Here is a 20822-nt window from a genome sequence, read left to right as displayed (position 1 = left end):
TGCTTCCTTAATGTTCTCCATTTTCCATCTTGACATGTGGTCTGCTGGAAGGATCCATACCTCAGGCAAGTGGGTGAAATCTATAAAAGGAAGAATATAGATTTACCTGACTAGCTGCAAATGAGTCCTTCTCCCAGTCTTTTTCTTCGGAAAAACGGAATTGAGTGAAGGAATCTCCTGAGAGAAAGACAGAGAAACAGGTTTTGACGTATTAATACTGCACTCAACCCTGCAGCACGAGTAACCACAACCTCACGTCTAAATCAAGTTGCGTCATCAGTTTTGGCTCATTTATTTACAGACACACTCCTCCCGGTGACAGGCCTTCACATCCGCCGTAAGGGCGTGATAAGGTAAACCAGTCTGGGGAACGGTCAATACCTTCGTGAAAACAGCAGGAGAGCTAAAGCAACGCTAACATGTGTCGCCACTGTGCTTCCATAAAATTCAACCAGCCAAGGGCTCTCAGAAGCACTGAGGTCGCATCAGCAACGAGCAGATGAGAAAACGGGAGTGTGTACTGCGTGTCGACACATAACATCCAGTACACCTGTGAAATAAGGACACACACTGTCAGATGTGAAGCACCTCTCTTCAAACCTCTCCTGGTAATTGTGGCTATCCTCAGGAACCAGCAGGTAGATGTAATTTCATGGAGAATAAAGAGGTGGATGTGAATATTTACATAAAATAATGAAAACTTTGTTCTGACAATGTTGAGAAGTTAATGAACGGTGATTTTTCTTGTCTTTGAGGTATCAAACTGTCACTCTTTTAACCAATAATTTGACATTTTCATCCATTTCATATCTACCAAGCTGGGACGTTATTAGCTTGGTTTAGCATCATGAGTAGAGGCACACTAGGAACACATGAGCACTACGAAATGAAAAAACATGGTCAACCACATCTAAGATTTGAGGGCTTTAATCGTCATGTAGAATAAAGAGACTGCTTGCCAACAAATGTATTTCAATATTAACTACCGTACTGTATATTTTTAAATGAATGATGTTATTTTGTTGTAGTTTGCTCTATAAAATGTAAAGAAAGGCAGCAATGACAGATGAAAGTTTACGTACCACACGTCTTGCTAGCAAGATCTTTGCTAGTAGCGTTAGCGCTGTATATTCAACAATTCTGTGAGGCTAATCTCTGGAGAGAGGCGATGAGATATGAAAACACACCTTTTGGTATCCTCACTTTCCTAACTGTTAATTTACATGTAAACCGAACCATTTTTTTTTATACAATTTGTTTCCTCTAGAATTCTTTTTACCCCTTCCCAACTCAAACTACACCTTTTCTCATTACGCTGCAAATAATTGTGTGTAACTAAAACGATACACTGTATTAGAAACCAGACATACTTCAAAAATACAAATGAAATAAAATGAAGCAAGTAAGTTTTAGCTAAAATTAAGAAATGTTATAATGAAATAATAACACATAAATAAATAATTATAAAACAAGGCAAGCAAATACAAGCTCAATAAAAATTAGCGAAGACATGAACAAAGACTGAGAACATACAAAATAGATGTAGAATATTTAAAATTGTTTTTGCACGAAGCAAATATGTACAGGCAGCAAAATTACTTTGTAAGCGAAACTTCGAAAAACACGTGACCTTTAACAGACACGGGGCCACGGTAAACTCAAGCGTTATAAGTCAGCGAGGCTAGCGAGGAGGCTAGCGAGGAGGCTAGGAGGGAGATTAGCAAGGAAGTTAGCATGTCTCCCAGAGTAAGAATAAGTTCAGCACTTGTGCTTATTATGCTTAGGAGACAAATAAAAAGGTAAGAGGGTTAAAATATCCCAGTGTTAGACAGGTAAGACACTCAGCTATATTTTTACATGACTACAATAACTGCTAATATTACAGCAGTGAGTGCTTTCACTGGCTCTCTGCTGTGGCAGTGGCCTGGGTGGAGTCACCAACAGCAGACACAGGTCGGTCTGCCACTTACAGATGGACGGTCAGTGGGAGAGCTGGCAGTCAGTTGCAGGCAGGCTCTGGTTTTGTCTTGGCCTGCGTGCATTATATTATAGACACACTGCCTTTCAGGCAGGATTCTCAACACCATCTGCAGTTGTCCTTGATTGCTTTGTTGTACAGGAAGTGAAGGGGGTCAAAAAGGAGAGGCTGAAGGAGGGCTTATTGTCTGCAGGCCGAGTCCCTGCTGTCAAAACAAGCAGAGAAAAGATGATTTATGAATAGAGGCATTATGCAGGTTACATAGGCTGCAAAGTAGAAGGATAAGAGAAGAGAATAGGAATGTCAGCTTTATGTGATGGGTGAGGGGGTGGAATGTCTTCAGGTTGAGCATCAATGGCCTGCGTTCCCTGCCTGACATGACAAGCAAGATGGACTGTTAGGCACACACACACACACACACACACACACTTACGCGACATTAAAAATACTGTATATCTCCGTGTAACCCGGTTCAGTTCAACAGCCTCACAAATACCAGCTTCCAAAATTGTGAAAATAAATCAATATGTCTTTCAAATTCAAGTAAAACAGAACACGTATCACAGGCTGTTCCCAATAATTTGAGCTTTTTCACCCAATTATTGTGAATGGTGGAACACCTGATATTGAGGTATGAATGTTTATCTCACCAGGACACATTTTTCATAAAAAATTATGAAACAGGAGATAGGAAAAAAGACTCAACATGGTTGAAATGTGCCGCTTTCATATCTCCTCTGGGCTCGGGATATCTTCATGCTGCTTCATTAAATTTGAGTTGACAGCACGAAACTCATGCTGCTTTTAGGAAAGAACAGAGACCACTTCCTATTGCTAGTTATTGATGTTAGCAAAGGCATTTTCACATAATCATACAGAAAAATGTCTCTGTTCCTCCCAGTCTTCTTCTCAGAATGACTTTGTTCTCTTCAAATGATGTTGAAGTGGTCCAGCACTCCGCTGTTATTATTATTGTCTCATGTTTGAATTGGAAGTTGCCGTCTCTGTTTCATGGATACAATGTTTCCACCGTTGCAACGCTCGCTTAATACTCAGAGCTGAATCCAGTACACCTACACGTTTTCAATATGGCCTGGGTTGGATGTCGGCCATTTTTGGTCACTGTTGCTAAAACCCCTATTCTTTTTCATTATTTCTTTTTTTAAAACACGATGTTATCCATCTCTTACAAGCCTCGATTGGTTTTTGTGCACGACGGGCTATATTTGTTTTGTGGCAACTGACGACGACTCGTAGGTATTGATGCGACCCCAGCTGATCATCCGAGGACGATCTGGATCAAAACTTCTCCAGTTTGTACAGCTGCGTAGATTGTTGTTGCGATTTTTCAAATGTCGAGCAAATGAGCAACCGAGGTAATGAGGGAGTATGGCGTTAAAGTGTCTTTATTGTTCTCGGATGAGACTGTGGGTATCACTCACAAACGGCAGCAGAGAATCACGCAGCTGCTTTCTCACTTCGGCTATCAAGTGATTAATCATGAATATCATTGAAATATCATCATCTCCACTGCACGGTTAATGGAAGAGCTGCAGGATTCAGTGTGTGACTTCCCTGAGGTGCCTCGGTTCATTTCTCTCATTTTGTTGTTGTTCATGCATCTCAATGGAACACGAGCGTGTTAAAAGACAAATGGGATATCTGCAGTGCTGGGAGAGCACCCTTCAGCCGCCGCCACAGTGAAACAATGCCTCTCATCCTCATGCTCGCTCTTCTTCCGGCTCCGGCTGCTTTCTGTTTAACATCTCCTCAGAACCTAATCCTCCTCTTCCTCCTCCTGCTCTGTCTCCTTAAGTCGGTCACCAACACACAGAATTGCTGACACCGGTGAACGACCTCCCGCCTACACCATCGGAGCCCAGTGTCATCCTGATCTGTGCCCATGGAAATACCAGTTAGTTTGCAGGCGCTGACACGGCCATGGCAACAACAGCTGCCGTTGAGAATAAAAGAAACTTCTGTCAAACCTACAGAAGACGATGGGTTGGGAGGAAGGGAGTGCAAATGGAGGTGAGCAAGTCGGAAAGGAATGATGAAGATTTGCCTTCTCAAACCCAAACACATCTGAGACCTAAATCCCCCTCCGCTCTGACGCAAGTCTAAAAGCATAGTTTGGCATCAAATCTGTCATCAAGAAATAGGCTGTGCAGTTTCAAGAGAGGGAAAGAAATAGTATCGATCCTCTATGCTGTAAGTGTCAAGTCACGCCACAAAGCTATAACCAAGTGCGTAGAAATCCAAGAAAGGACACCCCAGAACGTATTTTTTGCTGCCCTCTCGGACCGATGACATCATGAAACAGACATGGAGACCAAGAAGAAAGTGTCCAGTCAAAGTGGCAAGTTGTTTGGGAGGGTACCATATATTTGTTTGGTAAGTAAAATGGCGGGGAACACTGCCTGCTGATGATCGATTGGCCTTCACTTCTTACCAGTGTGATGTTACTGCTTCGGCTTACACCAACTGTCTGTTGTCTTGCTAGATTATTAATTTTAGACAACTGCACGCTAATTACGCGCCCCCTAAATACCAAAATGAAGCGGAGCATGACCCCAGCACACGACCCCCACTGAACGCCTTCCACCAACCGCCTGGGCTGTAGAAGGCTTAAATAGGGCCCAGAGTCCTTTTCAGCTTGTGACTACTCGGTTCACCAGCTAAAAGCTAGCTGTGTCTATTTGCTGTTTGATCCTGAACAAGTAGCCTACAGTGGGTTTGAAGAGCTTTTTGTCTGAAAACAGCAGCCTGCTGCTTCCAAAAATTAACACAATGAGAGCGGCAAAGGTCAAGCAAAACAGTCGGGCAGATAAACAATGAGCTAAAACTCCCTGTAAAGCTCTGTAGAGGCGAGGGGAGCTGCTGCAGAGATAATTCAGTGTAGATGTTCATCATTATGAACATCAACCTCTTCACGTTTTCAACTGATGCGTTCTTATTTTAAACATGTAGGCAGTTGCTAATTAATACTATATAAACTATTTTAGACAAATTGGATTATTGGACAAATGAATTATCTCGTATCTGAACTAACAGCTGAATTTTTCAGCATATAAAGACGGAAATCTTTGAAAATTCCCGGCACAGGATAGGAATATCAAAACAGCTGAAGTTGACATTAACTAATTAGCATTAGTATTTAGCATCGGACAGCCTGTATAAAATAACAGTCGACAATTACTGTGACACCTGCTTAAATGTTAAGGCATTTTACTGTTTGTTTTTGTTTTTTTAATTTCTTCACATTTTGACTGTTGGGAGGGGGGGGGGGGTTTAAAAAAAAGGTATGACTTTGGCGAACAGATGGACACCTTCAACTGCTTTTTAGACAAAATAATTCACTTGCTGTTTGAAGTGGGCATTCAAAAGAACTGCATTCCTCTCTGAAGGCCAGAGTATGAAAAAAGAGGGGGGGGGGGGATCTTCTTTTTTATGTTAAATGGATTTGCCACATTATTTAATATTTTTTTCCCTTGGCCTATGCTGCATCACTGCACAGTGGTTGATGTTATTATTTGTCAGATTCAGACAGAGAGAGAGATGGACACGCAGTGAAGGATGCAGCAAGACGCTAATCCCCACGGGGACATCAAGTATATCCCCCGTTTTGTCAAAATTTGGTCCTTTTTGGTCATTTGAATGGCGGCTTTGTGCAATTAAAGTGAGAGAGAGGGGTGAATTGTAAAAAATATAATATGTGCATGCAGATTCAGCACTGTTCGGGGGGGGGGGGGGGGGGGGTTGGCGAAGTAATACTAGTAAATACTCCAAGGATAATACCACCCTACCATTAAAGCTCCTGACATCATTGTACACTACTGATTGTAAATCCATCTTTGAAATGATTGTCTGGGTGCGTCACTGACAGTTGGGCTTGTTACCCTCAGCAAGTTCTTCCACTGAATAAACAGGGTATTACTCATGCTGTGCGCTAAGAGGCTCTGTGGCATTGTGTAACTGGTGTATAATGTGGTACCCTGTCTCTTGACATCTTGCTGGCTGAACCCCATATGAACAAATGTGGCTTTCTGCTTGCATCCCCGGCTTCTCTGAGCTATATATGGCTTGCTAATGCAGATTCCCGCTCTCATCTTTTATATTGGGCTGTGTTTTGCTGGCCTCGCTCCTGCCTCTGTTCCGCTCGGCTCTTTCCCCGCTCCACTCAGCTCCACTCTTCTCTCACTCCAGCGCTGTTCATCTTCACCTCTCTCCTCCGTCTAGCACAGGCACAGGATGACAGGATGAAGATATGACGCCCTGAATCTGAATCGTGTTGTGATGATGGTGATGGAAAAAATTTGAATGTTAGAATAGTTGTATCCTTGTCATCAATTTGCTGTAAATAACCGCTATCCAATTACGACAGTTGAAAGGTGAAGATTGTTCTATAGCAGGAAAAAAATACATTTGCTGGTTCCAACACTCCAGTGTGAATACTGGCTGCTTTCATATTTCTGTCACTGGAAATTAAATATGTTCTGGCTTGTAGATGATATGATATTTTTAAATTCTGTGAACTTCAGTTAATCAGGTGGTAAACAATTATCGTCAATCAGGTTTCTTCAAACCTCTCTTCCAACCGTGACTCAAGGCCTCTCCTTCACAACGCAACTATACCTGCTTCTTGTCTCGTCTGTTGGCTGTTTATTTGTTTTACCACATTACTCAAAACTGTCTCACACACACACACACACACACACACACACACACACACACACACACACACACACACACACACGACTTAAACTCCAGCTCAAACACCTAAAACTTCCCTTTACAGTTAGGTCAATATTCCAACATTTCCCAATGACGACATGTAATGCTTCATTTCTATGTATGTAAAAGCTGTAACGTGTAGAAAACCAGAGCAAAAGAGAGCAGTTCTCCATCTAATACTCTTCATGTACTACTTCACTCAATGTAAGTCCACTGGGAGGTGGGCCGGGTATATGTATACAGTGGTCCCTCGTTAATCGCGGGAGTTACGTTCTAAAAATAACCCTCAATCGGTGAAATCCGTGAAGCAGTCAGCTTTACAATTACTATCGCCGCGTAACTTCTACCTTCCTTTAGCATGTCCAGAAGTCCAACTTGTTGTGCGATGGTTAGCATCTTCCTCTGCCTTTTGGGTGCTACTGCAGGTGCCTTCGACGGTGCAGAACGTTTCGTCGACATTGTGGGGTTTGTTGGGGAGAAAACTTGCAAACATACAGTACAGCACTTCAGAGTCACACTGCCAGCGATCCAAGATTTATGTGAATTTGGCGAGCTGAAGGCGTTCTGTACTGTACAGGAGACACGGCGCGGAGGAGATTGATTGACAGTGGTCTACAGCCAATCAGGACGCAGAACACAATGCGCTGTTAAAAAAAAAAAGCATGCGAAATTGGACTAAAAAAATCCGCGAAACTGCGAGGCTGCGAAAGTTGAACCGCGTCATAGCGAGGGAGCACTGTATATGAATAGGAAGTCAAGACGGATATCCTAAATGAAGAAGTAATGAGACAAGGAGCAGGAAACTATGTCTAGACCTCATCCTACTGCTTTTCCAGCATAATATGTAAGAACCTTTATTTACAGAGTTGACTCTGCAAAAGGACCAGTGTGTAGGCTGCATCTGACCAACCGCTGTCTAACTCCTCCTTTTTTCCAGGTGTAGAGAACTATGATGGCTGGGTATTGCTGCTGTGCAGTATGTGTTGTTTGGGTTATTTTGGATACGACTTTTCATCCGCATGTGCTGTCTGGTTTCCAGAAATATTCATGCTTGAATATTCCATGTTATTAGCCAGAAAATTAATCTCTATGCAGATGACATTTTACTCCTATTAGCTAAGCCTGCAGCTTTAATAGCAGCGGTCCCCTAACTCAGTCCATTTGGCCGTTTCTCAGGGTGTAATATTCATTATTGAGAAGCCGTTCTACTCAACACGGATATGCGCGGATCAGATATCATGGACGCTCTGTTTGTATGGAGCGCTCATGGGATGAAGTCAATATCGTATATCACATTAATAAAATCTTAAACCTCAATTGTCTTGATATCCTTCAGTCCATTAAGGACAATATCAATGAATGGACAGACCATCATTTAGGGGCAGCACAGACACCGAATGACAGGGAATAGAGAATATTTTGACATTAAATCTTTTATTGCTGATATCCTCCTGGAATTACCGGCATAATGGTTTACAGATAAAGTCCCTACTTCAATAAGCAATTCAGAATAACTCATCTGGATCCACAGGTGCTCTCTGATTTTCCTTCATATCAAGGTCCCTTTGACCCCGGTTTAAATTTCCAATTCTCTGGTAAGAAGCAGGGACTGCTTGGAAAAAATATCTAAATTGGAAATAAGAATGAATTCTTGTCTTCATTGTGTTCCAAAACCATCACCCACGCACTAACAGGTAACACCGTCAGGAGGGTTTTCACGGTTGATTGTGAAGCATTTGCACAGGATACTCAACGTTAAGCAGCTGCATCATCTGGAATAATTCCACTCTTTAAAGAAGAGGCGTGACAAAAACAAAACAAAAAAATCCTGCATCATTACTACATCGAAAAAGTCTGTTTTCCTCTAGAATACGATCGTAAACATCTGTGATACATGATGAAAGAAAATACCAACCTCCTCATGTGTAGAATTGAACCAGATTCTCCCTATCACCCTCAGATCAGCAGGACTTGGGTAGCAAACTGTGATATTTATTGCAATGTTTTGAGTGCATGAAAATACCGAAAAACTAAAACCAAAGATTTGTAATTTAATGTGTATTATCATTTTCATTTTGTCGAATTGAACTTAAAAGGTATCGTATCACAAACTATCACACACAGTTAGGATGCAGTCCTCTGTGTAACTGATGATATATTGGTCTGATGTATACTAGGAGGACAAGAAGTGACCTCTGTTGGCCTGTTTAAGATGGATGAGAAATACCAGGACGAACACTGGCATGGTTGTGGCAGCTGTAGCTCATTAATCCATCTACTCCCAGCTATTAAATCATGTCAAGGAAAGTCATGTCTTCATGTACGGGTAAGAGGACGTCTACTGGGCCAAAAACTGGACGAATGGGAGCGTGAAAGACGACCTACAACAAAAAGGTTGAACATCTAATAGTTGCCGCCGACTCGGCATGTGGACGCTGCTGGATCCCCTCTTCCTAAGTAACCTTCCACTAAAATGAATCATTCTCCAAGTCCACCTCTCGCAACTGACAAGACTGTTTTCAAAAATCTGTGTTTTGACTGTTAAATGGTGGGCGGCGCTGCTGAGCACTGTGCCAAACGGAGTTCCAAAAGCATGCAAAGAAGCTCGTTAAGCAAGAAGCCACAGCAGTGGGGTGATGTTTGGTTCTGCAGGAGGGCTGTGCAGCTCCACCGGGCAGATGACCATTGTTTATCGTAAATAAGTGAAGTAAACAAACATATGGGGGTGAGAGAAAAAAACAAAAAAACAAAACCACATTTAATGAAAACCTAAATCAATAATCACATCTTTATGAGAATGCCTTCCTCTCAGCAAGAAAATTGCCATAATTCAGGGTTTGGGGAAGAAGAACGAAAGAACTTAATTTTTCTTTTATGAAAATTAGATCATTTTCATTATTATTTCTATTGAATGACTGTCAATTTAATTGGATGTATTTACAAAATGTTTGTGGTTCCCATGTTTTTTTTCCCCTCAGAGACAAAAGCAGTAGTGTAAAGGGTTCTGTCCAGACCTGCTCCGTCAGCAAAGCCTTCAGATCACTGGTGCTATGATCCTCTTCATCCTGTTTGCTGGAGCATGCCGCTGTTGCCCTTCTGCTCGCTGAGCTCAGGGACCAATGCCATTACAGATGCACACCCTTGTTGACTGGGCCACTCCTTGAGTACACAGTCTGCTGCACAGTGCCAGTCCACTCTACATAAGCCTGTGGTCTGGGTTTTAAGCTGGAGCTTGATTAGAAACAGCACTGCTGCTCAGTGTCCACTATCACCTGCACTGAAATGTTGACAATTTATCCAACATGAAGAGGAAGACGCGCAAATTCCCCGCTCAGCTGTCCTCCATTTGCCAGTAGAATAATGATGTCTGATCACGGAATCATTACTAGCCTTTTAAACTGAATATTGAGGCACATTCTCACTCGATAATGGAAGAGATGGAGCGAGGAAGTCCACGGAAAACTAAAGAGCAGGGTGTTATTACTATCATGACAAATCCTGCTAGGTGTTCACTAGCAGTGTACAGTTCTACGGGGAGGACGATGAGATGGAATTGACAGGAAAAGGAATTAAAGAAAGAGGGAAAAAAAAAATCAGGCTCAGGCCCTAAAAACAAAGCTGAGAAAAGGCAGGAAATGCAGCAGAGAGAAACTTGTTGATGGGATCTGTGGAGCCTCTTTCTGAGAGCTACAGTGGCTCTGGCATGCTCCCTGTCACGCCTTTTTAACTAAACCAATTAGACTAACACGACATGGTGCTGAAACCCACTACACATCGATAAATCACTGTCACTACTAATTGCAATTAAAATCCTGAACAAACCAGGCGAGACAATAAAGACAGCTGAAGCTATTTACTTGTAACTTTTAATGGTGATTGCGTGAGGCCGTGTTTATAGTTGAAGTCATATCTGGAGAGCTCCAAACCACTTGAGGCCTCGATCTCATTAGGCGTGTGTTTTATCAGCTTGCCGAGTGTTTGGAGGTTAGGGGCTACAGTTCAGACGCTTCCTCTAGACCTAATTGATCATCTTGAACATTTCAATGTGAATGTGTAGATGAATTTGAACGTAAAGCTCTCTCCTAGGTGTTATTAAAGACATTTAAAAAATGTCATTTGAAATTTTTTTTTCATTAAATGAAGGACTGCTTTGATCTACTGGGTCACAAAGATATATGCAAGTGACTATATCCACCCTCTACTAATGAAGCATTAATGAGAATATTCCACTACAGTCCTTTTCCACTCCATTATATAGAAATTGTCTTTCAGTGATTAATAGTCATTTCGTTTAAGAGTAATTAGGAGGTTACATAAATTGGAATCCTCACACCACTTCAGATCCTGATTACCCTTCCATTAGAAAACAGCTGCCAGCCAAGAAATCCAGTATCCTCACAAATGTGATGATGCATAGGCTCGTCACAATTTTTTTGGAATTACCCAATAAGGAATTATCTAGATTAATGAGATTATTGTCATATACTATTGTTATTATTAAGAACACGTTTTTCCTCACTACGATGTTGATAATAAAATATCTTAATGAAGCAGGTGCACACTTTATCTAAACCCTTACACTGCAGCGTCCATTCAGGTGATATGTGATGTCTCCATTTGACCTTTTAGCTCTCAGAAGTCTGTTAGTATGTTCTCAGAAGTCTGTTAGTATGTTTTAGAGTCAGTTCATCTATGTTGAAAACCTCCAAGCCGTTGATGTGAGACTGTGGACACAGCGCCAGCAACAACAAGCTAAAGTTAGCATGCTATAAGAGAGCAAGCGGGCTGGGTGAGGCAACATGCTGTGACCATCTCTGCAGCTTGTTCAAGAGCAGTCACGTTACACTCCATCAGTCTGTGACAATGAGTGATGTCTTTAGGTCTTGCAAAGTGAGGGAGGGGAGGTATCCTGCAGCCTTATCCAGGAGTGGAGGAGAGGCTGCTGCTTAGGTTTTGTGTGCGGGGCCCATGTTGGCTCTTCCCTGCCACAAATTCCAGTCAGGATGGAGATTCGTGGCAGAGTGGAGAAAGGACCAATTTAAAACACAAAAGAGGACAAATATCACAATGGATTTACTGCGTGAGGACTCTGAAAAGTCATGGAAGTTCCAAGGTGGAATTTTAAGATTCTGAGAGCGATATATTCACTCTAAACCAGACTTAAATCTGCGGGGCAGAAACTTTTCTGCGGTGTTTTCAAGCCTGAGTGAAGTAAACACAAGCACATTAATTACACAGTATATGTACGACTATGGTTGGCGGAACAGTGAGTTTTAGCCCAACAAAGGGGAAAAGTTTGATTCCGATAAAGTGGAACTGCTCTTTTTGATCTCTATAGTATAAATCTACACCATCATGCCCGATGAATTTAACAGTTTATGGTCACTGCCATACAACTTGAACACGCGTGAGAACAATGCTCAGTGATAGAGGACAGTGATGGATCAGCGAGGCCAGAGTTCATTTTGTACTTCTGGAGTTAATGAACCATCCGCGTGTGAACGGATAACTTTTGTTTCCTTGTGGAACCAAAATCCAATGGCAGTTTCATGTTGATGTATTGAACGGGTTTTTTTGGTTTGTTTTTTTTTACCGTTCAATACATCATCAGTACTCAGTGTTGTGTGGCGTTTTACCTGCATGGTCTACCACATACTGTTAGACAACTTATCACAGGCAGCATCATTATTATTATGATAATCTCTCTTTAGGTACGACCCTGGAAGATAAAACTTGGTAGCATCAAAGTAATTCACTCACTGCCAAAAAAAAGAAGTTTGGTACCGGTCCTACAAGTCCACTAGTTGGTTTATGGAAATTATCAGAATAATCTTTACTTGGTTGGAGTTAGTGGGCAATAAGAGTATAAGTAGTAACCTGTGTGATACATGGCACAAACCCAAGAGCCACATGGATACAACGGAGTTAGTCACAGCGGGTCGATGAGGCAGAAAAGATCTGATCTTTAAACATGATCAATTCTAACATCAATTTCCAAGCAACTGAGCCTATTATCACTCCTCTACATGGAACAAATATTCTTTTCGACATAATAGTAGCTGTTTTTTTTTTTTATGCTGTCAAAAACTTTGACGGAAAAAAAAAAGAGCTGGAAGGGAGGCCAAACTGTGGGCTAATCAGGTGAGAATGAGCCTAATTTTTACGCTCACATGCAGCCTACCAGCGCTGGAAATACAAATCAGTTTGAGAGTGCCGGGACATCTGTGTCCCTCATTACGCAGACACAAGCAGCCTCTGCTACACAAGATTAGCTGAACAGGCAGGTAAACAGCTAATAATGATCCATGCTGTGCTAAAAAGGGGGTCAATAACATGAAACAAGCATCCTGCGCTAAATTGTTTGATGCAAGAACAAGGATACATCAGGTCATGCATGGCAGTTTTGTTGTAAACTGATACATTTTTAAGCCTTATACCTTGAGAATCATCTCAAACTGAAAGCACTAATTTCAAACGTCATTATTAAATGAAGGATTTTATTGAGAGTTCTGTCAACACATCTTAGACCAGTAATCAGCATCCTTTTGCATTTGTTGTATTAAGAAGAAAACAATACGACTCCAAACTACACTAATGCGGCATTTTCAGTGTATTTTCCAAGGCAGTAGAAAGATAAGAACAAAACACCCACTAGCAGCTAAATAAGGACTTGTGGGGACCTAAATAAGCATCAAATAGCCAGTAGGGCTGTCACAAATATCAATACTCAGATGCTTATAATTAGGACACATGAAATAAGGCATTGAGTGGCCCGGTGGTGCAATGGTTAGCACTGCTGCCTCACAGCAAGAACGCTCCGGGCTCAAGCCGGGAGTTTTTCTGTGTGGAGTTTGCAGGTTTTCTCAGTGCCTTTGTGGGTTCTCTCTGGGTACTCAGGCTTCCTCTCACAGTGCAAAGACGCGTAGCTGTGAGTGTGAATGGTTGTCTGTCTATATGTGCTGGCCCTGCGACCCGTCCAGGGTGAACCCCACTTCTCACCCTAAGTCAGCTGGTATAGGCTCCAGCCCCCTGTGACCCTTAATAGGATAAACGGTAGAAAATGGATGGATGGAAATATGACATTCGTTTGCAACAGTGTTTATACCAACGGCACCTTTTTCACCTCCCCCCACTAGCAGCTGTTGTTAGCTGCCTAGTGCAACATTAGCTGGTCTTGTTACCAGCATAAAGATAGAAACTGAACACAGAAGAATGCTACTGCAGAGCCATCACAGCCAGTTTTGGTTAAAAATAAGAGAGAGTGCTGTTTTTACATGCTGGGAAAATGACCAAAGCAGTGGCTACAAAGTTGAGTAGTGTCTTAAACTTGGCAAAACTAATTCAAGTCTCTGAGGAATTTGTAGAGATTATCAAAGGTCCCGCTTTAATATTCTGATCAGAGATTTATCATACACATTAACCTGGCTGGCATTGAAGCTAGCCACTTTAATAGCCATTAGCCAAGCTTGTCAAGCTAAGAACTAAGCTAAGCTAAAGGCTACTAATGAGATGATTAATGTTAATGTGCTAGCTAAGTAGACAATATGATCAGTTCTGCTCATCTGCAGCATTAATCCAGAGCGTTAACATGACAAGATAACGCAACTATTTGTGTCTGAAAAGTGTTATGGTTCCCTTAAATTCCTCGATGAAAGCAGAGAAACTATCTGATCAGCAACAAACATGAGTCAGCAGAACCACAGAAAATAAACAACTGTAGCCAAATCCATCAACGTGGATCATATCCCCGTTAGCATTGGGGATAGAAATGGGTTATACAACAACTTAAAAAAAAAATACATGGCTGGTTTTATCATCTGTATTGTACTTACCTTGATTGATTTTTTTTTTTGTGTGCCTTGTGATTTTTTTTTTTTACCTATGCGGTATTGAAAATGCTATTTTCCTAGGCTATCTGTATTGAGTCAGACGTTCTAGAATTGTGACAGCTGTAACTGCCAGACAACATTAATGTTTCAATCCTTTGAAGACTGGAGCGGATGAGATGTGGCAGCCGCCAGAGTACTTCAATCCAAACAAGAGATCCAGCGCGGTGATACTCCAGAGATACATAGTTCCTCTGGCTCTTATAGTGAACACTCACAAGTGCGACGGACCAAATACACGTCAGACTGACACACACCAACCCCAGCTCTCTGTAAAGATACACTTCAAAGACAATGGCCCTCATTTATCTATCAAGCATAGAAACCAGCACAGGTCTGAGAGCAGAAGTTATCTTCCAACTTACTTATGAAACTGATCGTACCTAAAATGATCTTTTGTTCATGCATGTAGCGGCTGAAGATGATCATCATTTAAATATCAGGTCCCAGTATATTCTCAGTTTAGTTTCCCTGCACTTCAAGTTTATGACATGAGGGTATTTAATCGAGTAGAGGGACTTGTCCCACATGTAGACTGAAACCTTCATGTCATCAGATTAATTAAACCAACACATCTAATTTGACAGCCTGGATAATGGAACAAAGGTTGGGGAAAAAAATGCAGTTTGGAATTAAATAACTATGGGTTGTTGTCTTTGTATTTTCAATTTTTTTGTATGATTTAATGATGCTTGATGGATAATATAACCTGAGGTGTGCATAGCTTATATGCATCAATGGCAGCAGGAAGACACAGAAGCACCGCTGTGCACATTCGAGCATCAGTACCCTTTTCTGTGCAATACTGTGCAGCCAACTCACTCACAGGATCTGAGCCTGGATGTGAGATTTGATCGCAGCTTCCTCTATGTCCAGATAGATGAGTGTCGAGGTTTTTGCATGGAAAATAATGGCACATCCCTCAACTGCTTTTTTAAGTGAGGGCCAATGTGAGTTGTTCGTTTCTAAATAATTCAGTCAGTGAGAACAAGAGCATAGAAACCAGCCATACTGCTGTGTAGCGGTCTCAAGAGTCAGCTCCTTTGTCTTGGTTTTCTTCATTGTTCTCCCTCATTCAAAAATCAAAAAAAAAAAAAAAATCAATAAATATGGAGGTTAGTTGGACAGAAGATGTGTGAGTCCAGCGTGGGTGTCGGTGAAGCAGAGGTTTCAAAGTCTTTCCTGCAGAAATCTCAACGGCTGCAAACAAACTGCACGTACAAACACGTATTTCTGCAAGAAAATGAAGCTCCAACTCTTAGATTTTAGTCAAGACTGGAAGAAACAACTGCGTTCATTCATGGTAAAATATCACTTCTTTTCTGCTTCAAAAGTAAATGTTCGTCATTTGCAACCTGTCGCGATGAATTTGTACGCCATCGGTTGAAGAAGAGCACGAGTGCAGGTAGAAGAAAAGAACTGATACTGAAGCACCTTCATTTAGATTTACAGTTGAAATGAAACTCATGTCTGGTGACATCGGTAGTAGAAGAAGGTCGTCTATCTTGGACATTTTTGTGGAAGCACGATCAGCAGAGTTGGGACACATGATTGGCTCTTGACCTGTAAGCTACTGGATGCCCTACAGACGACACAGTTTCACTGTATATATCATTTACTTCGTTTCATTGTCACAGTCTGGTTGTAGCTAAAGCTTCGTCATGCGGACAAGCATGGTAGACATGATCACACATGCAGTTGAATGGTCTTGCGGTCACATGGCTAGGACGAGCTCATCTAGAGCCTCCTGAACTCTTGCTACTTTTGAGCAACTGCTGAGAGTTTCAATTCTCTTTGATATACAGAAGCAAGCAGGTGGTGCATTAATCTCATGGGCTACTGACAACAGGCAGGTGCAGGAAGGTCAAAGGATCATCGCATGTTCGCATGTGATCTCTCCTCCATCTACAACTTCCTTGTTAATAGTTTTATTCCGGGATGTAGTAATGTTATAAATGACAAACCCAACAACAACAGTGAGAGCGATTTCTCAGAGGACTGACACAATAGAGCTCGATGGTCAAATTCTCTTGCATTTCTGTTGGAGTTTTTTAATGACCGTCATTCATCTTGGTCCCGCGCATTGCGGACTGGGGTCACAGTCAAAGACAGGCTCTTGGGGACTTGAGAGGAACGAGAGATATTCTTAAACCTGAATTACGAGGCAAGTCTATTAAACCACATCCATCTATGTAAGGTACACCCTGTACACCGGAGAGAATATTAAGTCATTAAAGTGGTAATAACTCAGTCAAAAGCTACTCGAATTAAATCATGAGAGAGAAGGCATGTTTACTGAGAACTGGGTTTTAGTTGTTTGTTTGAATATGAAAAATGTTAAGTTTGCTTGGTCACAGCTCGAGAGCAGAGACTTCACTTTAAATGCACAAGTGTTGCAGCAGGAGAAGGGTGACAGCTAAAGCATTTTAGAGGCCATTCATCTGGTGAAAGGCTTTATGTGCCGTTATTAACAGCACAGCTATTGTTATTTACCACAGGAGACGAACAACAGTGTGGGAGGTGTGACGCACACACAGCAATTATCTTTATTTGGGGCAAAGAATCATGCCAGTGCATGAATGATTTAGTTTTTTCTTTCTAAATTCAACTCTTAAAATAATTGGCGAAGCTTTTGGGAAATAATAAGAGTTCTGACACAATTATATATCATCTGTGGGCAAAAATCAATAGCCAACCTCATCAATATTTGGACACTTGTGGACAGATAACAACAGTTCAGTTTCACTGTTAGGTTACAGGATCCGAGGGGATTTTCCATTTTTCAGTTTCCCAATTTACCAGCCGAAGCCCATTTACCGGGATCCTTGTCACTCACTGTTCTGTAATCAGGACAGAAGCCATTTTGCTTCTCTCTGAGGGAGAATAATTTGTTGTCGCCTCCTTCCTAAGTTTCCCTCGGAACCTGTGAGAAAACTGGACGCAACTCTTTGGTTTTGTTTCGAAATAATGGAGCCAGCAATTCTTACTGGCCTTAAACTTAAAGACTCTCGCCTCTTCAAAGTCACGTTTGTCAGGTTTCCAGGTTGATGGATTTCTGGAAAAAAAATAAATAAATAAAACTGCCTCAATTTCATTTGTTTTGGGCTTTTCCCATAAAAGCATGTGCGCAAAACAGGAGATTGAAAGCCCTTTTTAATAATCTCTGACAAATCTAACACTCACATGATTGACCAGTAGTTTCTCCCAACTTTGCCTCCGTCTCTAGACAGCTGCAGCAACATGTCAAAACCCACTGGCATTTCAGAACAATGACAACTTGTTCAACCAAAGGTGATTTTTCAAGACGCCTCTCCTTTTTTTAGCTGGTTATTATGTAATGACACGGCTGTGTGTCACAATGCCTGTAGCGCCATCGCATGACCAGATTTCACAGGCTTTTTTTTTTTTCCTGCCAAACCAATTTAAAGAAACGCACTTCTGGCGCATTTACCGTTTTTTTGCGTCAAGGAAACGTTATTAGCATTGAGAAACATAACGTGTTTGATGTTTTTAGTCTTCCACCTTTACAAAATTTGCCAGGAGGTGCTCAAAAACTTCCATCACATCCTCAAACAAGATTGTGAGTTCCCATCTCGATAATTCGGTTGTATCCATAACATCTTCCTGACAGAACTTGGCTCAAGTCAACGTCCCTGTGCATGGACCTTGACAAACTCCTGGATATTTTAGTTCTGTTACTACATAAAGTACATCGGGCCCCAAATCGAAAAGGTCTTGTTCTTCAGCGTGATGAGCTACTTACTAGTTGCACAGATCATCTCAGTCCTCAGCAGGCACTTGTATGTACACAAGTCTGTGCAGATGCTAACAAACAACAATCTACACAACAGAGTGAGAAGCAACCTGCACATTTCTGCCTTGCCCACCATTTGACTGGAATTGGAAAAAGGTAAATATGACCATCAAGCAACTGCTGCCTGTAGCTGCCTCTGCAATGAATGTTTTTCAACACAAGCCCACTCAGATTCTATCCTCTCCTCCCCCCAGGACACAGGACCGAATGGAAAAGGCCCTGAACTGCATATTCCTACCTCTAGAAATCATTTTGTAACCCTGTCACCTAAACTTTGGCAACCCCTGTTGTAAGAAACAAATAAGAAGTGGCTTAAAAATCATAATTAACGCGCGCTGAAGGTAATCCCATTCAAAATAGCCCGTTGAAACCTTGACATGCTTTTATTACGGAAGCCAACCGTGTGGTTGGAAACCTGTGATGTCTCCAATCTACAGACACCGAGCAGTAGTTTCAGGCCTCATTACACAAACTCCCAGAGGGATGCATTAGATTCACCTCACATTTTTTTGTACTGCATTCCCTTAGTAATCAATATTGAACTTGAGGCTTTATAGTACACAATAACATGTGTGATTTATTCGCATGAAAGCCCGTTCCACGGCGCACTCTCTGCTCAACCAGTTCAATACGTTGAGTGCGTGAAAATGAAACATCTTTGAGCTTTCACAGGGCTCAGGCAAGATGGGATTTCTGCAGTGACCGAACAAATGATTGGGGCTGGGAGGGGGAAAATGATGAGCGCCGGCGACACTCAACAACTCTCGAAAATTGAATGTCTTTGTTGATGTGATGTCAGCACAAGCTCCATTTCAAAAACTGGTGGATTGAAATATTGACATCAAAATTGCTGAATCAAGAGTGACGCTTATTTGGTTTTCTTTGTAAACCATTGTTACGGTCTATAAATGTGGTACGGTGCGGGGGGGAAATATATTAGTGCATTTGATATTTTCTCTTTGTTGAAAAAAAAAAAAAAAAAAAAGGCTTGCTGGTTGACAGGATCCCACTTTACTAGCTGTAGCATGTTACTGCTGTCCAGTTGCTGGGTGAAGAAAATCCCACCATTAAAAGTCTCATCACTGTAAATGACCGCAAAATGAGAAAGTCTGCATATACGAGGACGGAGGGCAATCGGGGAGCATGTACCTGTACCAAGCCTACTGTATGTGGGGTCAAACCGATCGTTCCCCCAGTTTACTTCTAATATTGTATAATTTCATTGAAAGTGGGGAGGCACCAATCATGAAATTTTAGGCCAAAATAAGTGTTTAAAATCTGTTGCTTCTGTTGATCTTGACTTCGCCTTTCATGCCAAGGAAAAACGGTTTGGGTATTTTCGCTCTTTATTTTTCGCCCTTTGTCACGTTTTCTTTACATAGGGACAAATTCAAACCGGAATATTTCCAAACTTTCAATATTACAGTTGACACCAACTGATAAACACTGGCCACTACCCTCTACGACTGCCCTCTTATTTATTGACAATGAAAGGCCGATAATGGTGCGTGAACGATAAATCGGTGCATTTGTAACCAACAAATTCCAGGGGTCATCCTGCGAGGAGGAAGCGAACACATGACTTCCTGGGCCAAACGTACGACCCTTGACAGAAAAAACATTCATATGCTCAAAATAAAACCTTACTGCCGTCATTTTTGGTACCACCTCAAATAGATTTCAAATAGAATAAAGTGTTTGACGGACTGAAAAAATGTTATCTCCTAAATGACTTTAAAAACTAAAATGAATAAAAAAAAAGACATCCGCTACCATCTTCAGCTGAGCTGCTCGCCTTCCTGATGAGGCTTAGTGTCACGACGAGTGCAGTGGTGCTGAGAACATGTTTCACGACATGTGGCAGTGTGTCTCATTGTGTCACCTGTAACCACTGGAGTCAACACTGCTTGATGATACACGAAGAGCTAAAGATCTTCACTTGTCATACTAAATGTGAATGTCTTTGATTAACTTTAACAGCAAAGATGATGAACATTGCTTTTAAGCAATAAAAAAAATTTAAAAAAAAGAACTGCCAAGCTCAGCTGACTAACAGCCAACAGCACTTGTTACATATGACTGGCTATCTGCTGGGGTTATTATCCTTGACTTTCCTATAATCGGTATTAGATCAGTCTCTTGTTACTGATATTTCCCAAGTTTCTCGTCATCCTAATTATGAGGCATATGCTCCCAGTTACTAATAACCCATGGCTCTCCAGGAATAAACTCACAAAAGTAATTCTGCCTCCTAAATAGATAGATCTTAGAAAAACACAGCTTTGCTACATCTACAAACCAAACTACACTCTGCTATACGTTGAATTGATGGCAAAAAAAAAAAAAGGCTTGCCAAGTCTACATCTACAGAATAAACTCATGTGGACAGCGCGTAGTGAAAAGCACTTAC

General features: G+C 41.5%; 1 protein-coding gene across 1 annotated transcript in view; it reads right to left on the bottom strand.

The window, feature by feature from the left end:
• The window catches only part of aven (apoptosis, caspase activation inhibitor), a 38330-nt gene that overhangs the window by 3392 nt on the left and 14116 nt on the right, over positions 1–20822 (bottom strand). The window contains exon 3 of the mRNA XM_086190247.1: positions 107–177. Within this exon, the coding sequence (XP_086046373.1) occupies positions 107–177 (71 nt within the window). The remainder of the gene's footprint in view (positions 1–106; positions 178–20822) is intronic.

This window comes from Aulostomus chinensis, chromosome 20, assembly GCF_037954235.1.
Source record: "Aulostomus chinensis isolate RoL2024-O1b breed Wild chromosome 20, RoL_Achi_v1.0, whole genome shotgun sequence".
Classification (NCBI taxonomy): Eukaryota; Metazoa; Chordata; class Actinopteri; order Syngnathiformes; family Aulostomidae; genus Aulostomus; species Aulostomus chinensis.
The sequence above is the reverse complement of the archived record's forward strand: the minus strand, read 5'-3'. Positions and strand labels throughout refer to the sequence as shown.